The sequence below is a fragment of the Bos indicus genome, chromosome 6, assembly GCF_029378745.1.
Source record: "Bos indicus isolate NIAB-ARS_2022 breed Sahiwal x Tharparkar chromosome 6, NIAB-ARS_B.indTharparkar_mat_pri_1.0, whole genome shotgun sequence".
In the NCBI taxonomy this organism is placed as follows: domain Eukaryota; kingdom Metazoa; phylum Chordata; class Mammalia; order Artiodactyla; family Bovidae; genus Bos; species Bos indicus.
In genome coordinates, this window is record NC_091765.1 from 111,206,001 (window position 1) to 111,227,892 (window position 21,892).

Genomic DNA, 21,892 nt, shown 5'->3' on the forward strand with positions numbered 1-21,892 from the left:
CCAATCCAGGCTTTTAGAAGGCCTCAGAGGGGAGTGTGGGGAGATTCCTTTAAGTTCAGACAGTCAGGATTTTCTTACATATGACAGTGAGTTGCTTTGCTATGCGACCCTAGGAGTGAACCAATGAAAACATTCAGCCTCTATCATCCATGTGCCAATTCAAGTTCAAATATAGTCATGCCATTTTTTTCTTCCAATTGCTTTTCAGGTTTCCATTTGCTTTTATAAGTAGGTAGACTAATCAAGGGACTTCCCAGGTAGCTCAGCTGATACAGAATCTGCCTACAATGCATTTAGTCCCCAGTTCAATCCTTGAGTCAGGACAATCCCCTGGAGAAGGGCATGGCAACCCACTCCAGTGTTCTTGCCTGGAGAATCCCCATGGACAGAGGAGCCTGGCGGGCTACAGGGGACTACAGTCCATGGGGTCGCAAAGAGTGGGACACGACTAAGTGACTAAGATCACACATGCACTAGTCAAGATCTAAATGCTCTCCCTCCAGGAACAATTTAAGAATTCTGGGGGCTTTCTTGGTTTGAATGGGGTCATTTCTACTTCTAACTCAGGCAGAAAGTGAAAAACAAATCCCTGATGGTCCACTTGCCTTGTTGTTTTAGCTTCTACCAAGCGGCCTCACTCTGTGCAGAGTCCAGTAGATGCTTGTCCATTTGCAGGAGATGTTCTAGCTGACCTCATCATTACCCACTCACCAGGCTTCAATATAATGACCCTCTTAACCCACCATGGTGTGTTCAACCACTGTTTACTAAAGAAGAGCCGCCATGACAGAATGACTGAAGACAGATGAACAGTCAACCTCATCCACTTATTCTTCCAAAACCAGCCAACTACAAATCCTTTAGGCTTTTTGGCCCAGATTCCCACATACCCCCAGCTCAGTTGCATCCTCTGGTCCACAGTGTCCTTTCTTCACAGCAGACTTTGGATCAGGCCAATCCTGTCGTCCATGACTACTCTTTAAATTTGCATCATGGAGAGAAGGAACTGGGCCCTTGATTCCTTCCTTTCCTGAACACCTTGGCGGCTTTAAGTAAACAATCTCAAGCCCTCTCCTTCCAAGGGTCCCTGAGAGGCAAGTCTTCCTCAAGCCACTATCAAGTCATCCCTTTATGCAGTAACAGGGTCACCTGAGGGACTTCTCTCAAAAACAAGCATCTCCTTCCAAGCGACCTGTATCGCTTCTGATGTATGCAGAAGCTGACATTAGTTTTTAAGTTCCACCTCATTAAGCATGAGATGAAACAATTTTAAGAACTATGAGAAAACTTAGGAATAATCAAACACAACCATCTTGTTTTGAGGATTAGAAAAATAAACCCAGAGATTCTCTCTGATTAACAAAAACTCTGCCTCATGTCTGTGTTCAAGGCATCGGTTTTGTGACCCTATGTTAGCACTCAGATTTTGCACAGCCAGCAAATTCAAAAGACTATTTTTTTCAGATTGGGGGGTGATGGTGGACGTGCATGTTTGCTTAGTCACTCAGTCATGTCCAACTCTTAGCGACCTCAAAGACCTTAGCCTGTCAGGCTCCTCTGTCCATGGGATTCTCCAGGCAAGAATACTGGAGCAGGTTGCCATTTCCTTCTCCGGAGTATCTTTCCAACCTGGGGATTGAACCCATATCTCCTGTGTCTCCTGCATTGCAGGCAGATTCTTTACCAGTGACTGAGCAATTAACCCAAATATGGGAGGACAGATAGCCAAGGCGAAGTAAACCTTTTCAGAGTAAGGAGTCCACCAGTCTTCTTGGTAAAAATTTGTGACTTGTGCCCACTTCCCCAACCAGAAGTACTTCTTTCAATTTGCATTCTAAGTAGCTTGAAAAGTATGGTGGGGAAAGCAAGATAAAAAACAAAATTTTTCGGTGACTTATTTTCCGTAAATGCCATCATAAATTACATACTACTTTTGCTGAGAAGATACGTGAAGTTCGTACCAAAAGGACAGAAGGAAACTAATTGCACTGATGATGAATCATCAAAGGGTTTGGAGAACCATCTGCCTTTTGAGTTGTTGTAATCAGTTCTCTACAGGAACAAAGACCTATTAGCCTTCTAAAAATACCCAATCATTTATCCATTCAGCAGAGAACAAAGAAAACAGCAATACAGGATTCGTCCCCCTCTTTCACTTTGCAGCTTGTAGAATGATGGACCATTTTCCTGCCGTATTTACCCAGAATAGGGACCACTCCCCTTGCTATCCCAGGAGACACAAGCCCAAGTCCAGAATCTGAAGATTCTACACTGAAAATGCTCAAATAGGACATAACTGTTCTAAGTTAACAACTAATTTCCAGTCAGTGAGTAATTTTTTTCCTGAAACATTCACTCAGTGGAAAACAAATGAAGAGGGGAAAAAATTAAGTAAACAAATCTGAAAACGAGGCCACGACACACAAGAGATGGAGGCGCCTGTACACTTAACGGGCGAGAGAAGACGGCGCTCCCCAGTTTATGTTAAACAAAACATAACTGGCCCTGACTGAGCCTCACCCGGTGAATGACTTCCAGTGCCTCTGTCTCTCTGGGACCAAAGGAGAGAATTATTTTTAGCACAACTATTTGAAAATCTCTGAGAACTTGGATCTGTTTTTCTGTCTGGTACCAAAGCAAGATTTTCTCTGAGCTCTCATGAAAGATCCTCAGTCTATTGTGGATTTAGAATTCTGGAGCAACCCCCATCCCAGAGCAAGGTATGGTGTTTACTCTTTTTTTTAGAATCTTGGCAGATGGCAGCTGCAACATTCTGTTTCATTATGGTAGCTTTTAAGTTTATGAATCAAATAGCTCTGGAAGAAGAATCCATGAAATTGAAGACCTGGGTTCAAATTCCTGGTGTAGCACTAGCTTTGTGACTGCAGACAAGTCACCTGACTTCTCTGCACATGGATTCCCTATCTGACCTACCAGGAGAGGGTCTTTGGGAAGACAGGGCTTCACGTGTCAAATAGACAACAAACTGTTTGACAAATGTCAGCACTGATTATTGCTGTACCATCATTGCCTTTTATATAAAGCAGCCAGAGCTTTATAAATCAAGAGCTGTTGATAAGAATAAATATCGATTAACTCTTTTCCTTCACTCAACCCTTGTTGAGCCTCTGCTGTAGATTAGTCTCTGCCCTGAGTGTCAGTGATGGAGTTTACATTCTGGTGGAGAAAAGGCAATAGTCAGCCATCACACCATGTGGCTGCGCAATCATGGAGCCTGGAGTAGAGACAGGAGAGGGAGGGGCTTCATGGTCAACAGAAGAAGGCAGTCTGAGAAGGAAAACCCAAGCCCCCAAGGCAGAGCTGAGGACGCACAGACAGAAGGCACTGGGATGTGAGCACCTCAGTTCCCGTCCTGTCCTGCTCACATCCCAGAGAAGGACACAGCCCACTGTTGTGAAATCCCTTCCCCTATAAGCCAAGGATGTGTCTCACTTTGGCAGCCATGCTTACCTATCCTTCTAATGACTTCCAGGCAAAACACATTTTCAAATTGAATTAGTAATTGAGCCCTTTGCCATGAAATCATGCTACAGTTTCCCTCACATGATGTCGGGAAGAAACCCAAGTGTTCAGAGACAGAAGAGCTTGGTTCAAATCCTACCTACCTGGGCTGTTTCAGGGCTGTGTGCACTTGAGCCCTCGGGCTCTCCATGTGGTCGCAAATGGCAGAGTTTACTTTTTGTGGCTGAATAATATTATACTGTATATTCTATATATTTCCTTTATTCATTCATATATTTCCCTCATCCATTCATCTGTCAATGGAAACTTAGGTGGCTTCCATGTCTTGGCTAGTGTGAATGATGCTGCTATGAATGTTGGGGTGGATATACTTTTCAAATTAGATTTTTGGTAGGAATTCAGATATCTCTTCAAGGTAATGATTTTCACTTCCTTCAGATATGTACCCCAAAAGTAGGATTGCTGAGTCATATGGTAGTTCTAATTTTAATTTCTTGAGGAATCTCCATACTGTCTCTTCCAATGGCTATACAAGTTCATATTCTCATCAAGCGTGTACCATATTGTTTTTCTCCATGTTCTCATCACTTGTTTACTCTTTCCAATGACAATCATTCTAATAGATGTGATAGCTCGATGTGTTTCTGATCTGCATTTTCCTGATGATTGGTGATGTTGAGCATCTTTGATGTTGCTGTCCATTCATATGTCTTCTTTGGGGGAAAAAACTGCCTATTCAGATCCTTTGCCCATTTTTAATTGGATTATTTGGTTTTTTCTATTGAATTATACGAGCTCATTATGTATTTTGGATATTAACCCCTTATCGGATACATGATTGGCAAATATTTCCTCTCCCATATTTGCCCTTTCATTTTGTTCACCATTTCTTTTGCTGTGCAGAAACTTTTTAATTTGATGTAGTCCCATTTGTTTATTTTGGCTGTTGTTGCTCATGCTTTTGGTACTATATCCCCAAAACTGGTGCCAAGACCAATGTTACTGTGCTTTTTTCCTATGTGTTCTTCCAGAGGTTTTATGATGTTCAGCCTTACATTTAAGTCTTTAACCCATTTTGAGTTATTTTCCTGAGTGATGTGAGACAGGATTCCAGTTTCTTTCTTTCTTTTTTCTTTTTGTGTGTTTGTGTGAATATCTAGTTTTTCCAACATCATTTATTTATTGAAGAGACTATATTTTGCCTTGTGAGTATTCTTGGCTCCCTTGTCAAGTATTAGTTGACCATGTATGCATGCGTTTATTTTATTTTACGATAAAAGAAAACCATACTCTTTACAGAAAGATCTCCAACTGTGGACAGATGTTCTAAAAGTTGAACCTTTGCTCTAATTTATCCAGTGTTTTTCCAAGTATTTTACATAGCTAGTTTAACAAAAACAAAGGGTTCTATGACCAAGAAGATTTGTAAAACACTGTATACTACATTTCTACATTACAGATTCAAAATACGCATTAACATGAAGGTTTTGAAATCTACAGTACCACAGAGTAATTTTAAAAATATATGTTTAAAAGAATTAAAGTTCTGTTACTTTGTAATCCTTACAGAAAAATTGCATACAGAGTCATTTACAATTAATATCCAGGACAGATCTGTTCAAATTAACAATAGTTCCAGACCTTTAATTTTATAACTCCACACCCTCTCCAGCATTTATTATTTGTAGACTTTTGGATCGCAGCCATTCTGACTGGTGTGAAATGGTATCTCATAGTGGTTTTGATTTGCATTTCTCTGATAATGAGTGATGTTGAGCATCTTTTCATGTGTTTGTTAGCCATCTGTATGTCTTCTTTGGAGAAATGTCTATTTAGATCTTTGGCCCATTTTTTGATTGGGTCATTTATTTTTCTGGAGTTGAGCTGGTGGAGTTGCTTGTATATTTTTGAGATTAGTTGTTTGTCGGTTGCTTCATTTGCTATTATTTTCTCCCATTCTGAAGGCTGTCTTTCCACCTTGCTAATAGTTTCCTTTGATGTGCAGAAGCTTTTAAGTTTAATTAGGTCCCATTTGTTTATTTTTGCTTTTATTTCCAATATTCTGGGAGGTGGGTCATAGAGGATCCTGCTGTGATGTATGTCGGAGAGTGTTTTGCCTATGTTCTCCTCTAGGAGTTTTATAGTTTCTGGTCTTACGTTGAGATCTTTAATCCATTTTGAGTTTATTTTTGTATATGGTGTTAGAAAGTGTTCTAGTTTCATTCTTTTACAAGTGGTTGACCAGAATTTTATAACTCCAAAGGAGCACAACAGTGGGAAAAAATACATTTTAACACAAATTCTACATAAATTTACATAATTCAATGCAGTCTTTCAGGATATTTTATATGAGGAGTGACTACTAATGTGTATAAGATTTCCTTTTGTAGTTTTGAAAATGTTCTGAAGTAGATTGTGGTGTACATTGAATTGTATGTTTTACATTGATCAGTTTTATGATGCTCACATTAAACCTCAAAAAACTTTAAAAATGTTGTAATGTGTATAGAGTCATGACTCACATAATTTATTCTCATGCAAAATAACCAAATTCATTGCAAACCAATGGGTGAAGGATGAATCATTTAATACAAAGTGTTGAAAATATAATGGTGCATCCGTACCTCACACTTTTTATCAGAAAAATTTCCAGTAACTCAAATTTTAAACATGAAAAATGAAACAAAGAGAAGGAAATGACAACCCACGCCAGTATCCTTCCCTGGGAAATTCTGGGAGCCTGGTGGGCTACAGTCCATGAGGTCGCAAAGAGTTGGACACAACTGAGCAACTAAATTTTTAAATATATAAATGAAACAAAAAGCTAAAAGAAAAGAAGAATTATTCTTGTTATCTTGAAATGGGAACGGCCTTCTAAGCACAAGAAATTAAACCTCAAAAAATACTTTCACAATAAAGTGATTTTTAAAAATACACAAACGAAGTGAAAAAACAAACTAGGAAAAGCTATTGCTGCTCATGTTATAAACCACATGCAAAGAAATATATATATAAATATCCATGGCATTATTGTTTGTAATAGCACAAGGATAAAAATATCCCAAATATTCATCAATAGGTGACCTGTTAAATATAATACACCTTTATGATGGATATTCTATAATCACTAAAAAAAGAATGAGGCAGCTTTATCTATATATTGATATGGAAAGATCTCCAAGCCAGGTGAAAAAACAAGGTGCAAGAATTTGCATACAGGACTTTCATAGGGGGTAGGACATAGAAGTCACAAGCAACAGGAATTGCCCCTAGAGAGGCAACCTGGATGTCTGGGAGACAGTAGGGAAGGAGAAGAGATTTCCTTTTGATTGCACATCTTTTTTTTTTGAATTTTATAAATGTACGTGTTTTAGCTATACAAAAAATAAATATTTTTAAAACTCTAGACTATACACAATTAAAACAACTTGGCAGAAAGTGAAGAGGAACTAAAAAGCCTCTTGATAAAGGTGAAAGAGGAGAGTGAAAAAGTTGGCATAAAGCTCAACATTCAGAAAACGAAGATCATGGCATCTGGTCCCATCACTTCATGGGAAATAGATGGGGAAACAGTGGAAATAGTTTCGGACTTTATTTTGGGGGGCTCCAAAATCACTGCAGATGGTAACTGCAGCCATGAAATTAAAAGACGCTTACTCCTTGGAAGGAAAGTTATGACCAACCTAGATAGCATATTGAAAAGCAGAGACATTACTTTGCCAACAAAGGTCCATCTAGTCAAGGCTATGGTTTTTCCAGTGGTCATGTATGGATGTGAGAGTTGGACTGTGAAGAAAGCTGAGCGCTTAAGAATTGATGCTTTTGAACTGTGGTGTTGGAGAAGACCCTTGAGAGTCCCTTGGACTGCAAGGACATCCAACCAGTCCATTCTAAAGGAGATCAGCCCTGGGTGTTCTTTGGAAGGACTGATGCTAAAGCTGAAACTCCAGTACTTTGGCCACCTGATGGGAAGAGTTGACTCATTGGAAAAGACTCTGATGCTGGGAGGGATTGGGGGCAGGAGGAAAAGGGGACGACAGAGAATGAGATGGCTGGATGGCATCACCGACTAGATGGACGTGAGTTTGAGTGAACTCCCGGAGATGGTGATAGACAGGGAGGCCTGGTGTGCTGCGATTCATGGGGTCGCAAAGAGTTGGACACGACTGAGCGACTGAACTGAACTGAACTGAAGTCCTTTATCTGTATTTCTCAAACACTGTGAAAGGAACCCACAGACTCCAGGAATAGTTCTTTAAGTCTTCTCTTTCCTCTTCCTTTTGTAATATTCTCATATTCTATAATTCTTCTCTAGTCTTTTTTCCCCAAAAAATCACACCTCTCTCCCAAAACAATCTCCTCTGCTTCAACCTGAGTATTCTTTTGTGCCAAGCACTACTCTAGACATCAGTGGCTAAGGCAAAGATCCTTGCCCTCGTGGAGTTTGCATTCTATCAAAAGAGATATTTAAAATATTTTTATAAATAAAAATTTTAGTAAAATATTTCATATAATAATCTGTTGCTAATAATAAATAAAATAAGAATATTTAAGAATAATCTAATAAATTAGAGGATGATGAGAACAATGGACAAGAGAAATATTAGAGCAGCATGAGGCAGGTCAGGGAGTAGGAGATGGTTTGTGATATTAGATTAAGGGGATAGGGTTGTCTTTAATGAAAGGGAAGCATTTGAGCAAAGACAGAAGCAGATGAGGAGATGAGACATGTAGGCGTCCTGGAGGAGAGAGATCCAGACAGGGGAAGAGACAGTGTGAAGGTCCTATGGCAGAGCATACCTGGTATCTTTGAGAAACATCAAGCAATACAGTTTGTGGTTGAAGCTGGGGAAGTGGGGAGGAGAGTAGAAGATGAGGTCAGGGAGGTAAGGAAGGTGGACCAGGCAGATACATGTAGACCTTGTGCCACGAGGCTTTCGACTTTTAAATGAAGGACAATTACAAGGTGATCCCACAGTGTGTGTGTGTGTGTGTGTGTGTGTGTGTGTGTTAGTCACTCAGTGGAGTCTGACTCTGCACCTGTAGCCTACCAGGTTCCTTTGTCTCCGGAATTCTCCAGGCAAGAACACTGGAGTCAGTAGCCAGTCCCTTCTTCAGGGGGATCTTCCTGACCTAGGGATTGAAGCCAGGTCTCCTGCATTGCAGGTAGGTTCTTCACGGTCTGAGCCACCAGGGGAGCCTCTGTAGTTTTCTATTATAACCCACATTCCCTTGTTATCCTGATGACTCAAGTCCCAAGCCTTGAGTAGTCACTCATCATTGTGTTATCATCATTCATCAGGTACCACAATACCTCATCCCTCAATTCTGATGAGGATTTTTAATGGATAACCATTCTGAGGGCCTTTCAGAATATTCTAACTGGGAATGCTTTAGGCATTTAGACTATTGTGCAAACAATATTCCAGTGCATTTGCCAATGAGTGACCATCATTTATTCAATAATTACATCAGTTTTAGTTTTAATTTATCCTTCCTTTGAGCACCATGGTCTGGCTTGTTGTTTTGCTGTTGTTTAGTCACTCGGTCATGTCTGACTCTTTGTGACCCCATGAACTGTAGCCCACCAGTCTCCTCTGTCCATGGGACTTTTCAGGCAAAAATACTGGAGCAGGTTGCCATTATCTTCTCCAGAGGTTCTTCCTGACCCAGGGATCAAACTTACATCTCCTGGGTCTCCTGCACTGGCAAGAGGATTCTTCACCACTGAGGAAATATTAGTATCCTTTCTTCTGAGCACATCTTTAAAATGTTTACACCCTCTATCCATCATAACCTCAACTTTGACCACATGTCAAAGACTGTGGTCTTTGACTGCCCAATGATGGGCATGTGTGTTTCAGCATCTCCATCAGGATCTGAGATGCCATTGCCCAAAGCATCTTCCCTTCAGATCATTTCAGGTCCCTCCTAGGACCAGCTGCTGGGCTCAGCTACAACAATTCATTCCAGGTCTGATTAAAAGCTTCCTTATAAGTACCTGTTCTTCTCTTTCAAATCCCTTCTCAAAGCTTCCTCTAATCAGTTTTCTACAAAGAAAAAGAAAGTAGCAATTTAATAACCATGTTTTGTTTTAACTGACAAAGGTTTGGATAAAAAGATTCTTTCCATTTTCTCTCTTCTGAGGCATCTTTGTGAAGACTGGTATGTTTATCTGATCTGTTGGGGTTTTCAGAAAGTGCCTTAATTCCAGTAAAGTAATAGGATAAATAATTTTGAGTTTGTGCTCTAAACAGAGCATAGCAAAAATATTCGCTTTCATTTTTTTTTTTTTTTATGAAGGGCAGGGGCACTGGGAACGTGGAGATTTGGTCAAGGATACAGAGCCTTTATTTGGATAAGTTGCTTCAGTTTTTCACTAAATAAGATTTCTAGGAATCAGACTTATTTCGAACCACATGTACACTCTGTTTTTCTCAGTTTGTCATTCCTAGGCTCTGGCAAATTTCTGGATGTGATTCCAAGATGTTGCAATTTCCCCATGGGTGCCATAAAAGTGGTACAGTGTGCTGGTTAATTTTCTGATGTGGCTGTCAAAAAATAAAGAAACTCTATCCAATTGCTTTTCTCACAAGCTATGATTATTTCCTTTGGACAAGTATATTCCAGGCATAGACATCAAGCATTGTACAGATTTCTCATTAAAGCGCAGGTCCAACCACGCAAAAACAACTCATTTACACCATTCCAAAAACACGTGCATGCTTCCCCCACCCAAGAGGCAGACAGCCCTAAGGCCATTAGCCTAGAAAATCAACTGTCCCCAGCCTAACTACCCACCACTCCGTCTATATGCCAAATGTGATGCTAATAGATGATCCATCATTGTCAGCATCCAGGCTCTGTGAAGAAAAAAAAAATCCTATTAGATCAGAGCTGAGGAGACCTGTTACCTATTTCACTCAGGGCACAGGGCAACTTGCATGGTTTAATTTCACTCAGCTATTTAATTGAGCCCCAATACTAACAGCTTAATGGGACACTAAAGTATTCTATCCTGTAGATTTTAAATTAAAGTTTGAGACACCCCCCACTCAGGACATGCAAAGAACTCCAATTAACACTAATTGGCATTACACATGATTAGCAAATGGAAAACATGATTTTTCTGAAAATGTCACTTCCCTTCACTTACTTTAAAAAGTCTATAAATTCTAAAATAATGACCATGGATGCATACAAAGAGTAGATATAAAGACGTCTATCTAGCATGGTGCTTATCCTGGCCCAAAAAAAAAAAAAAACCAAAACCTGGAAACAAAGATTAAGGGGAAATGGTGTACATAAAGGACAATAGAGACAAATGCAAAAATGTTTTTAATGTTATGAAAATTTTTGACATGGGGAGATACTCCTTACATATTGTTCAGTGAAAAAAAAGTTAAAGACTCCCAGGAATGTCATAATATCACTTTTCATCATAGTACAGAAAAAAAAAAAAAAGACCAGAAGAACATATACATCAAAGTATAAACAGTAATTATCTCTGCATGGTGAGAATAATGTTGATGTTTATCTTATTCATTTGCATTTCTTTTTCTTTTTTAAAATGCATGTTGTTGTTCAGTCACTCAGTCGTGTCTAACTCTTTTGCAACCCCATGGATTGTAACCCACCAGGCTCCTCGGTCCATGGGATTTCCCAGCCAAGAAGACTGAATGGGTTGCTATTTCCTTCTCCAGGGGATCTTTCCAACATGGGGATTGAACCCAAGTCTACTGCTTGGCAGGGAGATTCTTTACCACAGAACCACCAGGGAAGCCAAAAAAATGCATACTTTTGCAAAAAAAAAAAATTATTTTTCAAAGTCCATCATTAGTTCCTGCAGGGAAAAAATGCAACAAAGTGATTTATTTTGGAATTTTAAAAATCAGTGTTTCATCTCCACCAACTGAGAGCTATCAGTAATGTGCTAATTCAGACAATGTTTTCTGAGTCACCAGGAATTTTACAAAAGCATTCCACCAAGTAATTTTGTTCAATAAATACATTTTTCTTCCTTCTGACTTAAGATAATATTGTGCTTTTACAAGAAAGCTTATTAATAAAAAGAGTAATATGTACCATATGTAAAATAGATAGCCAATGGGAATTTGCTGTATGACGCAGGGAACTCAAACTGGGGTCTGTAACAATCTAGAGGGGTGGGATGGGGAGGGAGGTGGGAGGGAGGTTCAAGAGAGAAGGAACATAGGTATCCCTATGGCTGATTCATGTTGATGTTTGGCAGAAACCAGCACAATAAAGTAAAGCAATTATCCTTCAATTAAAGATAAATAAATTTAATTATAATAAGGAATAATGTGCTAATAAACGTCAAGTGGAATTATGAGGGGAAACACAGTATTTAGACACCCGTGGTGAGGTGGTCCTGGGGTGAATTGTTGAAAATGCCCACTCTCCTGTTCCTTTATCCTGAAACCCCCACCTAAGAGGGTGCGCTGATGTCCGTGTGTTTCTCTTTCAGAGCCAAAGATGTTTGTCTTGCTCTATGTTACAAGTTTTGCCATTTGCGCCAGTGGACAACCGCGGAGTAATCAGTTCAAAGGAGAGAGCTACTCCCCAAGGTATATCTGTAGCATTCCTGGCCTGCCTGGGCCTCCAGGCCCCCCTGGAGCGAATGGTTCCCCCGGGCCCCATGGTCGCATCGGCCTTCCAGGACGAGATGGTAGAGACGGCAGGAAAGGAGAGAAAGGTGAAAAGGGGGCCGCAGGTAATGAATGAAGTTCCGTAAAAACCCCTCTGTCGCCCCCACCTTAAGATGACTCCCTCGCTTTGCTGCTTTTTCAAATGAGAAGCGCCCTTTCAGTCCTTTCCCGACCTCACCTTCATTAATCGGAACCACTTACTGAGTCCTTGCTATGCTGCAGTTGCTCTAAACCCTCTAACTGCAATCTCACTGCTTCCTAATGACAGCTCTTTCAAGGGGACGTGGTCCCGTTTATAAATGAGAACGCAGAGTGTCAGATGATTCAGTAAGTTAAGGAAGATGGAAGGGCAGGGTAACGCCTGGCAGAGATGAATTCACCTGGAACATCTGATCCCCACGACCTCTGGGCTGGTACAGTGGCTGCCTGTGAGAGGGGGCGTGGATGGACAGACAGACAGATGTATGGGGAGGAGACAGACAGATGTATGGGGAGGAGACGGACAGATGAAGCAGGGGGCAGGAATTAGGAGCCAGAAGCACAGGGGCTATCCTCTCTGCCCTCAGAGCCTCAAAAAGACACAAAAGGCGTCTAGATTTTACTTCTCGAACAGGTGAAATGATAGTAGTACTGTGTAGCCTTTGCTGGTCTTTCTTAGTTCAACACTCCCCCACCCGTCCAACGGCAGCTAAAAATCGAGATTTCTTACAGCTCCATACAGCAAGACAATTGTCCCCTACTCTTTCAGTAAGTGTCACTTTTTTCTTCCCACAAATAAGTTGGCTCATAAAGCTTGCCAGATTCTGCAATGCTTCAAAGTAAACCGAATTAAAATTCTAGTGAGGCTGTGTTAATGATAAAAAAAGGAAGTTTTGGATGGAATCAATCTCTGAAAAACAAGTTTCCAAGTGTAAAATGTGGGACAAAGATAGGAAGAAAAAAATCAATAGATCTAAGAAATATGTCTCTAATCACTGCATGTGATTTACTGATGTTATGGGAAACAATATCATTATATATATGTATATTTATATTTATATATATATATATATTCAAGTGATTAGATAATAATTCATTGCTGAATTTCTTATGCAGAAAATATTTAGCAAATCAGCAGCTACTGAATCTATGGCCCTTAATCAACACTAGATAAAGTATCTTTAGGTGAAGTTTCAACATCAGATAAACTTTCATCTGGAGCTCTCGCGTCATCTTTCAATGTCTTCTATTTGGTAACACCTGTGAACACAGTACTGTGTCATGAATATGCTTGAAATTCTATAATAACACCGTGATCATAGTTAGATATTACTGGCCTTTTTAGCTTACTGTGTCTGGAAATGGTAATGTAGTGGTCACACAAAAATGCAATGGAGTCAGAAAGATATGATTCTTTCAATTACTAACTTGGCATCCTTGGAGCAGAAAAAAACCTTTGAATCTCAGTTTTCTCTTGGTAAATTGGAGTTAGTAAGTGTGATTGTGAAGATTAAGAAAAATAATACATACAAAATGCTCAGGAATAAGTGCCATGTGATAAGCATTCTGTAAATGTTTGCTGTTATTATCTATTACACTGTGATCTGCGAATATTAGTCATAGCTACGTTTGTGAATATCTAAAGCCATATAATAAACTAGAAATGACCTGTTTCATGAGGTAATTGTAGTGCTATTTAAAGATATGGATATGCATTCAGAATTAATTGAATGTTAGTAATTGACCCTGGTTCTGAAATAGAATGTTAGCAGTTAGATCCTGGGGGCTTCCCAGCTGACATAGTGGTAAAGAATCTGCCTGCAATGCAGGAGATGCAAGAGATGTGACAACCTACTCCAGTACTCTTGCCTGGAAAATTCCATGGACAGGAAAGCTTGGCAGGTTACAGTCCAGGGGATTGCAAAGAGTTGGACATGACTGAGTGACTGAGTAGAACCTGATGCTGGGAAAGATTGAAGGCATAAGGCGAAGAAGGCAGCAGAGGATGAGGTGGTTAGATAACATCACCGCTTCAGTGAACATAATTTTGAGCATACTCTGGAAGATAGTGGAGGACAGGGGAGTCTGGTGTGCTGCAGTCCATGGGGTCCCAAAGAATCAGACATGACTTAGCAACTGAACAACAACAATTGCTACAATTTTAACCATGTATGAGATCAGGTAACCCCCATATTCACCAATCCATTCACTCATCCATCCATTCATGCGTTTTTCATTCAACAGATTTTTGTACACCTCTTGCTGTCCAACATTATTCTAAACCAAGGTTCCTCAACCTCCACACTAATAATATTTGGATCCAAATAATTGTTGCCATGGGATGGCTATCTCACGCATTGAATGACATTTAGCCACGTCTCATTTGATGCCAGGGCATTCCTCACCAGTTGTGACAACCAAAAATGTCTCCTGGCATTGCCAGTTTTCCCTGGGTGCTGAATTGTACCTGGTTGAGAACCCCGTTTTAGGGAATGTGAACACAAACACAACATTGCTGCCATCTTGATAAGCAAACACTGGGTGGGTCAGGCCAATGGGCGCACAGGGTTACAATATCATCATCATCATCATCACTATTAATTAAGAATTTACTGTACCAGTGATTTTTACATTAAGTACTTAATTTCAACCATAACCTTATTAGCAAAAATCATAGTCAATAATAATGTTACAAAAGACAAAATCAATATCCAAAAGTAAAAAGACTTTCCCAGTTTTATTTAAATCCAATGTATACATACATATAGGTAAGGATATACACCAGCTAAGAAAAGCAAGAATGTCTGTGTGGTCAGTGAAGGCGCATCTCATTTACAAACAATAAGAACAGAGCCCTGGGGCTTTGAGGATTAGCTTTTAATGTGTCTGGAACTGGACACAACTCGGCTGGGAGCTTCTGCTTCCTGTTTCCTCTTTAATACTGTGTATGTCTTCCCATTTATCCCCACCACATCCACCTCAGCCCCCTGGCAAGGTCAAGTATATACTCTGTCCAGCTTCCCTACTCTAAATTACAGAGTTTGAATTATTAACTTTCCATAAAAATATGTCTCCCTCACTGTGAACTGAAAGTGTTAGTCCCTCAGTCATGTCTGATTCTTTGTGACCCCATGGACTATAGCCCACCAGACTCTTCTGTCCATGGAATTCTCCAAGCAGGAATACTGGAGTGGGTAGCCATTTCCTTCTCCAGAGGATCTTCCTGACAAAGGGACAGGTCTTCTACATTGTAGGCAGATTATTGACTATCTGAGTCACCAAGGAAGCCCGTCTCCCTCACTGGTGTATAGCAATTATTGTGGTAGCATATTTTTTTTTATAATGTGAAATCACATTCCCCGGAGGAGGAAAGGGCAACATACTCCAGTATTCTTGCCTGCAAAATTCCATGGACACAGGAAACACTAGAACCACCTTGTGAAGAGATCATTCTATTTTATTATACTACTTTGGATGTTTATGAACTTAGTTATGACCCATATTTGCAGATCACAATGTAACATGTCATAATAGCTAACTTGGGGATAAGACAGTTGTCATTCAAGTCAAGGGCACTCAGACCCAGCACAGCACCTAGCATGTAGTGGATGATCAATCAGTATTAGATGGTTTAGATGGATATATGCATGTGCACATAAATGTATGATGAGTGCATGGGTGGATGCGTGGATGGATCGAAAAAAGAAATAGCACTAAAGAAAAAAATCCTTATAAGCTCACTTCATGGAGAACCAAGAAGAAATGCATTCTCTCCAAGTTTCAGTATCTAAGCAGAGACTAACACTCCATAATTCTCCTCTCTACCCAGCATATGTCTGACTGAATAGGGAGGGGAGAGTGATTCATCCCTTCATTCCATTCTTCATTAATTGGCCCTTATCACAGGGCAAATCCTTCAAGCACACAGGAAGAGTTACTATAAATTATTACAGCTAGTCCCTGGTTATCTAACTCCCAGCAGTTCAAAATATCCAATAATTATAGAGATCCAAGTGTTGAGATTATAAAGACCTTTTCATGGCATTGTAAAACTGCATCTTAGTATTTATGGTCTGGTCTCTAAGATTTTCAAGAGAATAAGACCTCAAGAAATCTAGTCCAAAACCTGCATTTCAAGGACTGAGAAACTAAAGTTGTAGAGATAAAGCCCCTTCTTCACACTCACCCAACTAATCCACAGCTGAACCAGAGCTTATCGGGTCTGCTGAGTCACTGTTTACTACTTTCCCCGCCGGGTTTAGAGTGGATTTAGATCCAATATTTTCATAGTACAAATGTGGCATTTGAAATTCAGACAAGAGCTGACTTGCCCAAAGTTATAGGGGCAGAGGAATTTTAGTACATAATGAAATTTAGTGGTAGAAATTGCTACTGAGGCCAAAATGTTTTTTTAATGATACATCAAAGTCATGTATAAAGACAGCTCCTATTGAAAATAAAATAGCAATGTGTAAGTTGTAGTCCTTGATTCAAAAGTTAATTTCACAGTAAAATAGTATTCATATTCCTTTTCTACCAAACAGAAACAAACATCAAAAGATCGGACTATCGGGGCCTTATTTCAAGAAATAAATACTAGTTTGTTCTGGCTGGCACTTGTGGAATCGTTACCAAGTCCAAGCTTGCTCTGCTTACCATACAACAGGCCAAGGAATTGGAGACGAGGTATTGAGGCAAGAAATATGACTTTATTTGGAGGCCAGCTGATTGAGGAGATGTTAGACTAATGTCTCAAAATAACCATCTATGGGGTCTGGATTTCAGGTTCCCTTATAGATCAGAGATGAGGGAAGGTGAGGAAACAAAGTAAAAAGGCCATTAATCTTGCAAATATCTCCTGGAATGGCAAGCCTCAGGCAGAGGATGTGTTAATTTCTTTCTTCCTGCCATCTACAGATGGACTGGGTGCTTAACAAGGCACTTTAACATTCAGGCAGAAGGGCAGGCTTCTCTGAGATGGGCCGTTATGTTTGATTATAATAAGAAAAGTAATAAAAAACAAGTCAGAGAAACAGTTCCAACATGGAGTCAGAATTGGCTTTTCCCTGCAACAGAATTTAAACTTAACAGCAACGGTCATCTAGAGCTGGAGCACAGCCCTGTGATCAGTAACAATGCTGACTGCGCTGTTGCTGCTGTATCCAGTTGTTGGTGTTGTCAAGTCACTAAGTTGTGTCCAGCTCTTTGCAACCCCATGTTGCCAAAAAAGGGTTGCATTCATTATTAGCATTTTTCTATGCATCATAAATTACTAAACAACTTCTTTGTCAAATCACTGAGACAAAATACTTGATGTTTTAAGGGGATAGCTTTAATTCTCCTGAAACTTGTATTATCCAGAATACTTTGTTGCTAAATTTGCCAAATAACTGAAAAAATAATTAAAACTCATAAACTGATGTATGTGTAATAGCCAAGTAAGTGATATCAAAGTACTATCAAGATAAAAGACTTAGCTAAATAAAATTCCAGAGAACAGATACATAGTTAAGAGTAAAATTACATAGTATAACAATAATATACTTCCTCTGACTATAAAAATGTATTACAAATTACCAATAATCTGGATACTTTTCAAGAAGCTATTTATGAAATGGATTTGGCCATAGCACTGAATGACAGTTTTTATACTTTTAGGCCACTGTTACTTTTCACAGCCCTTACGTCTTTCCTGTTACATATATGGAGACCCAGAGAAATTAAAGGACTTGACTAAAATAATACATCCACTTAGCTGTAGAGTCAAAAAACAAGTTTTTTCCCTTTTAATTTCAGCCCCAAAAGTAAAAGGCATTTTGATGAAGGGAGAACATCATTATGCTCGATATCCAGTCCTAGTCTTGCTACTGATGCAACTTTCTTTCCCTCTCTGGGACTCAGTTTTCTCCACCAGAAAAAACTCCCACACCATGGTGGTAGTCACAGTTGTTTGGTTATCATGAAATATTGAAGAGCCCTCTCTGTGTTGCACCTCACAATTTACACATCTCTCAAGAGATGTTCAGGTGCCAGAGTTAGGCAGGCTGGAGTTCAGATCACCTCTCCATCCTTCACTAAGTCTGTTCCTTCGAACAAACTAACTTCTCCATGGCTCAGTTTTTTCATCTACAGTTAGAAGTGATAATAATTCCTAGTTAACAAAGTTGTTGCAAGACTTAAAGCAGATGACGCATGCATGTAAGGCATTGCAGCTGGGACATTGTAAATGTTTAACAAATATGAGCTAATCTAACTTGAATTAATTTTTTATTAATAATACTGATAAAAGCTGAACGGGGCACATAACTAAGTAACCTCTAGGATTCATCTTGTCCTGCCTATCCGCATGACCCCACTCTGGGGAATAATATCATCATGCTTTTGAATTCCTCCAGTAATGATGAGTGTCTGTGTGTATCTAATTTAGCAGCGGGTGATTCATCATCAAAATGATGGTTAATTTTTTTTAATTAATCAGGTTTTAGATGATTTCTCATATATTCAGGAAAAATTTCTTGATATTTTGATGAAATTTTTCTGTCTTCATTGCAGCACATCAGTGATTTTTTTTTTTTAAATATGAATTATTCAGTAGTATACTGTTGAAAGTTGAGAAGACAAACTTGGGGTGTGTGGGCATGTTGTTTGTGACTCTATATTTATAGGAACCATTAACTAAACTTTAAATTCTTTTTGAAGGTTTGAGAGGTAAGGCTGGACCCCTGGGCCTTGCTGGAGAGAAAGGAGACCAAGGAGAGACTGGGAAGAAGGGACCCATGGGACCTGAGGGAGAGAAAGGAGAAGTAGGGCCTCCTGGGCCTCCTGGACCAAAAGGAGACAGAGGAGAGCAAGGGGACCCGGGGCTGCCTGGAGTGTGTAGATGTGGAAGCATCGTGCTCAAATCTGCCTTTTCTGTTGGCATCACAACCAGCTACCCAGAAGAAAGGCTGCCAATTATATTTAACAAAGTCCTCTTCAACGAGGGAGAGCACTACAACCCTGCAACAGGAAAGTTCATCTGTGCCTTCCCAGGGATCTATTATTTTTCTTATGATATCACATTGGCAAACAAGCACCTGGCCATCGGGCTGGTACACAATGGGCAGTATCGGATAAAGACCTTTGATGCCAACACAGGAAACCATGACGTGGCTTCAGGGTCCACAGTCATCTATCTGCAGCCAGAAGATGAAGTCTGGCTGGAGATATTCTTCACTGACCAGAATGGGCTCTTCTCAGACCCAGGTTGGGCTGACAGCTTGTTCTCCGGATTTCTCCTGTATGTTGACACAGATTATCTAGACTCCATATCAGAAGACGATGAGCTCTGATGGGGACTGCTGGCCTGAATGTCCCAAGATCCTTATGGCAGACACTTTGATTTAATCTGGGGCCCTGGAAGTTGGAAGGAGCGGAAATGAGATCCAAAAATACTCCCACTCAGATTCCAGAGCATTTACAGACAGTTCTAGCAGAATCCGTTAAAACAAGTTGAACCACCAAACCATTGAAACCACACTAAAATGAATTATATAAAACAAAAATCCAGATATGTTCTCTCAAAAGTGATGTTCATAAATATTTAAACAAATTAAAGACAATGTTACAAATTTTCTATTAAATTTCTTGAGTCCTAAAACCAGCTGGCAATGATATTGTCTCATTAAATCTTCATAAAATTGCATTTTTGCATGTTATTTAAGAGAATCAAAACATCCCAAAATCCTTGACAATTCTCAAAAACTATAATAAATAAAAATACAAAGGTGAGAGATGCCAAGTAATTTCAAACAAACTAAAGTGATTATTTTGCTATATTATTTTTTCCTTCATGCTTGTATATATTCACTCAACAATTCTTTCAAGAGACTGTAGAATCCAGACACTATATTGATAGGTCAGATTTAATTAGTTAAGACAAAATCCCTAGGCTAATGTGTATTGAGCATACTGTCACAGTTCAGTATGATAAGAGCCATGGCAAATAGGCTGACTCAGTGCTGGAAGCACACAGGACTTGTTATGCCTGGGGGTTGAAACCAGAGAAGATTTTATACCTGGAAAAATACTTTGTGTGCTAAGATGTGTTCTTTTAAATAGGTGGGAGATATGCAAATAAAACAAGGAATTCAACAGCTATAGTCTCTCCCATCTCATCCTCAAAACACCAATGGTATTTGCAATCAGGAAGGGGTGAAAAAAAAATCTAGAGATACCCTGGGAGTAGTAATGGAAATAAAGAGAAACAGGTTTCCGAGATTAGTCAGTAGGTCATTTTCCTAAATTCTTTATCATGATAGTGTCTCAGGACAAATATTTGTCGTTTTAGTTTTAACAAAGGTGAGGGCACAGCTGTCCATTGTAGTAAGATATTGTTTCTCATGTGTTTCCCAGGTAATGAATTCTAATAAAGCAAAGCATATGACCACTGATTTACGAATGAGTTAATGGAAGGAGCGAACAGGAGGAGAGGGCATGGCCAAACATCTGAGCAAATGACTGTCCCCTCTAAGTCTCACACACCCTTTAGTTCCACTGTTTCTCAGTGTCAACATCATTCCCCACTGAACTGCAATTCCTCAGATAATCTAGCCCATAATACTCTCACGCCCACTCCCCTGGCCACAGTATTCCCTAGCTCCCTCTTTTTTTTGCATCCGGTCCATCCTTCCATATTCTTTGCTCATTCATATAATAAATATCATTCAATGTCTCTATGCATGAATCATTACATTGGGTTCTATGAAGATAATACAACACCAAGATGAATTTGGTGCAACCCCTTCTATCCACTTTCTAAGGAAATAAGAAAGGCAATGACATGCATGCACACACAAAATACCTAGAATTCTGGAAATAATCATGCTAAAATATGACAAGCACTAAACTGGAGATAAAGACAAAATGCTTTGGAAGGAATGCTGAGGGGAAAATGTTGACTCCAAAACTGGGATGTGAGAGAAAAAACAACTAGGGAAATCTCTGCCCCCTTGGCTTGAAGTGACAGATGGGACATGGAATGGCCAAAGTGGAGGGAGGGCACTTCCGATAGAGGGAACAATGGGGACAAAGCAGGAAAGTGAGTGCAGAGACCCAAAAGAGGGATCCATTGGCCGTATCTGCAAGAGTCTCAAATGGCAACCTGAGAACTGGAGATTGTATTCATAAGAAAGTGTGAAGCCCCTGTGTGTTCCAGAGCTGGATGCTACTGTTATGGAGAGTGAAATTTACAATGATCAAGCAGCTGTACCTGTGGGCAATACTTCCTTCTCTCATCTTGCAGATCTATCTTGCTTTCATCTATTTCCTCTGCCTGCCATGAATTTTCCACTCATGGTTCTCCTTCCGTGTCAGGACATGGGTCTGGGAGGCCAAGGTAAATAAAGATTAGAGAAGAGAGATAAGAGGTGGTTTGAGATAGTCAGTTCAGTTCAGTTCAGTCGCTCAATCATGTCCAACTCTTTGCGACCCCATGAATTGCAGCACACCAGGCCTCCCTGTCCATCACCAGCTCCCGGAGTTCACTCAAACTCATGTCCATCCAATTGGTGATGCCATCCAGCATTCTCATTCTCTGCCGTACCCTTCCCCTCCTGCCCCCAATCCCTCCCAGCATCAGAGTCTTTTCCAATGAGTCAACTCTTCTCATGAGGTGGCCAAAGTATTGGAGTTTCAGCTTTAGCATCAGTCCTTCTAAAGAACATCCAGGACTGATCTCCTTTAGAATGGACTGGTTGGATCTCCTTGCAGTCCAAGGGGCT

At 40.0% G+C, this 21,892-nt stretch overlaps 1 protein-coding gene across 4 annotated transcripts in view; it reads left to right on the forward strand.

The window, feature by feature from the left end:
• Window positions 1-20,563, forward strand: part of C1QTNF7 (C1q and TNF related 7) — a 129,428-nt gene extending 108,865 nt beyond the window's left edge. For 3 of the 4 annotated variants that reach the window (XM_070791821.1, XM_019963110.2, XM_019963111.2), the window contains 2 exons: window positions 11,972-12,217; window positions 18,831-20,563. In XM_070791821.1, coding sequence (XP_070647922.1) covers window positions 11,980-12,217; window positions 18,831-19,462 — 870 coding nt within the window. In that variant the 5' untranslated portion in view covers window positions 11,972-11,979 and the 3' untranslated portion in view covers window positions 19,463-20,563. Of the gene's footprint in view, window positions 1-1,626; window positions 2,721-11,971; window positions 12,218-18,830 lie in introns of those variants that run through there. The other variant, XM_019963112.2, reaches the window with a different exon arrangement.
• Window positions 20,564-21,892: the final 1,329 nt, after the last annotated feature.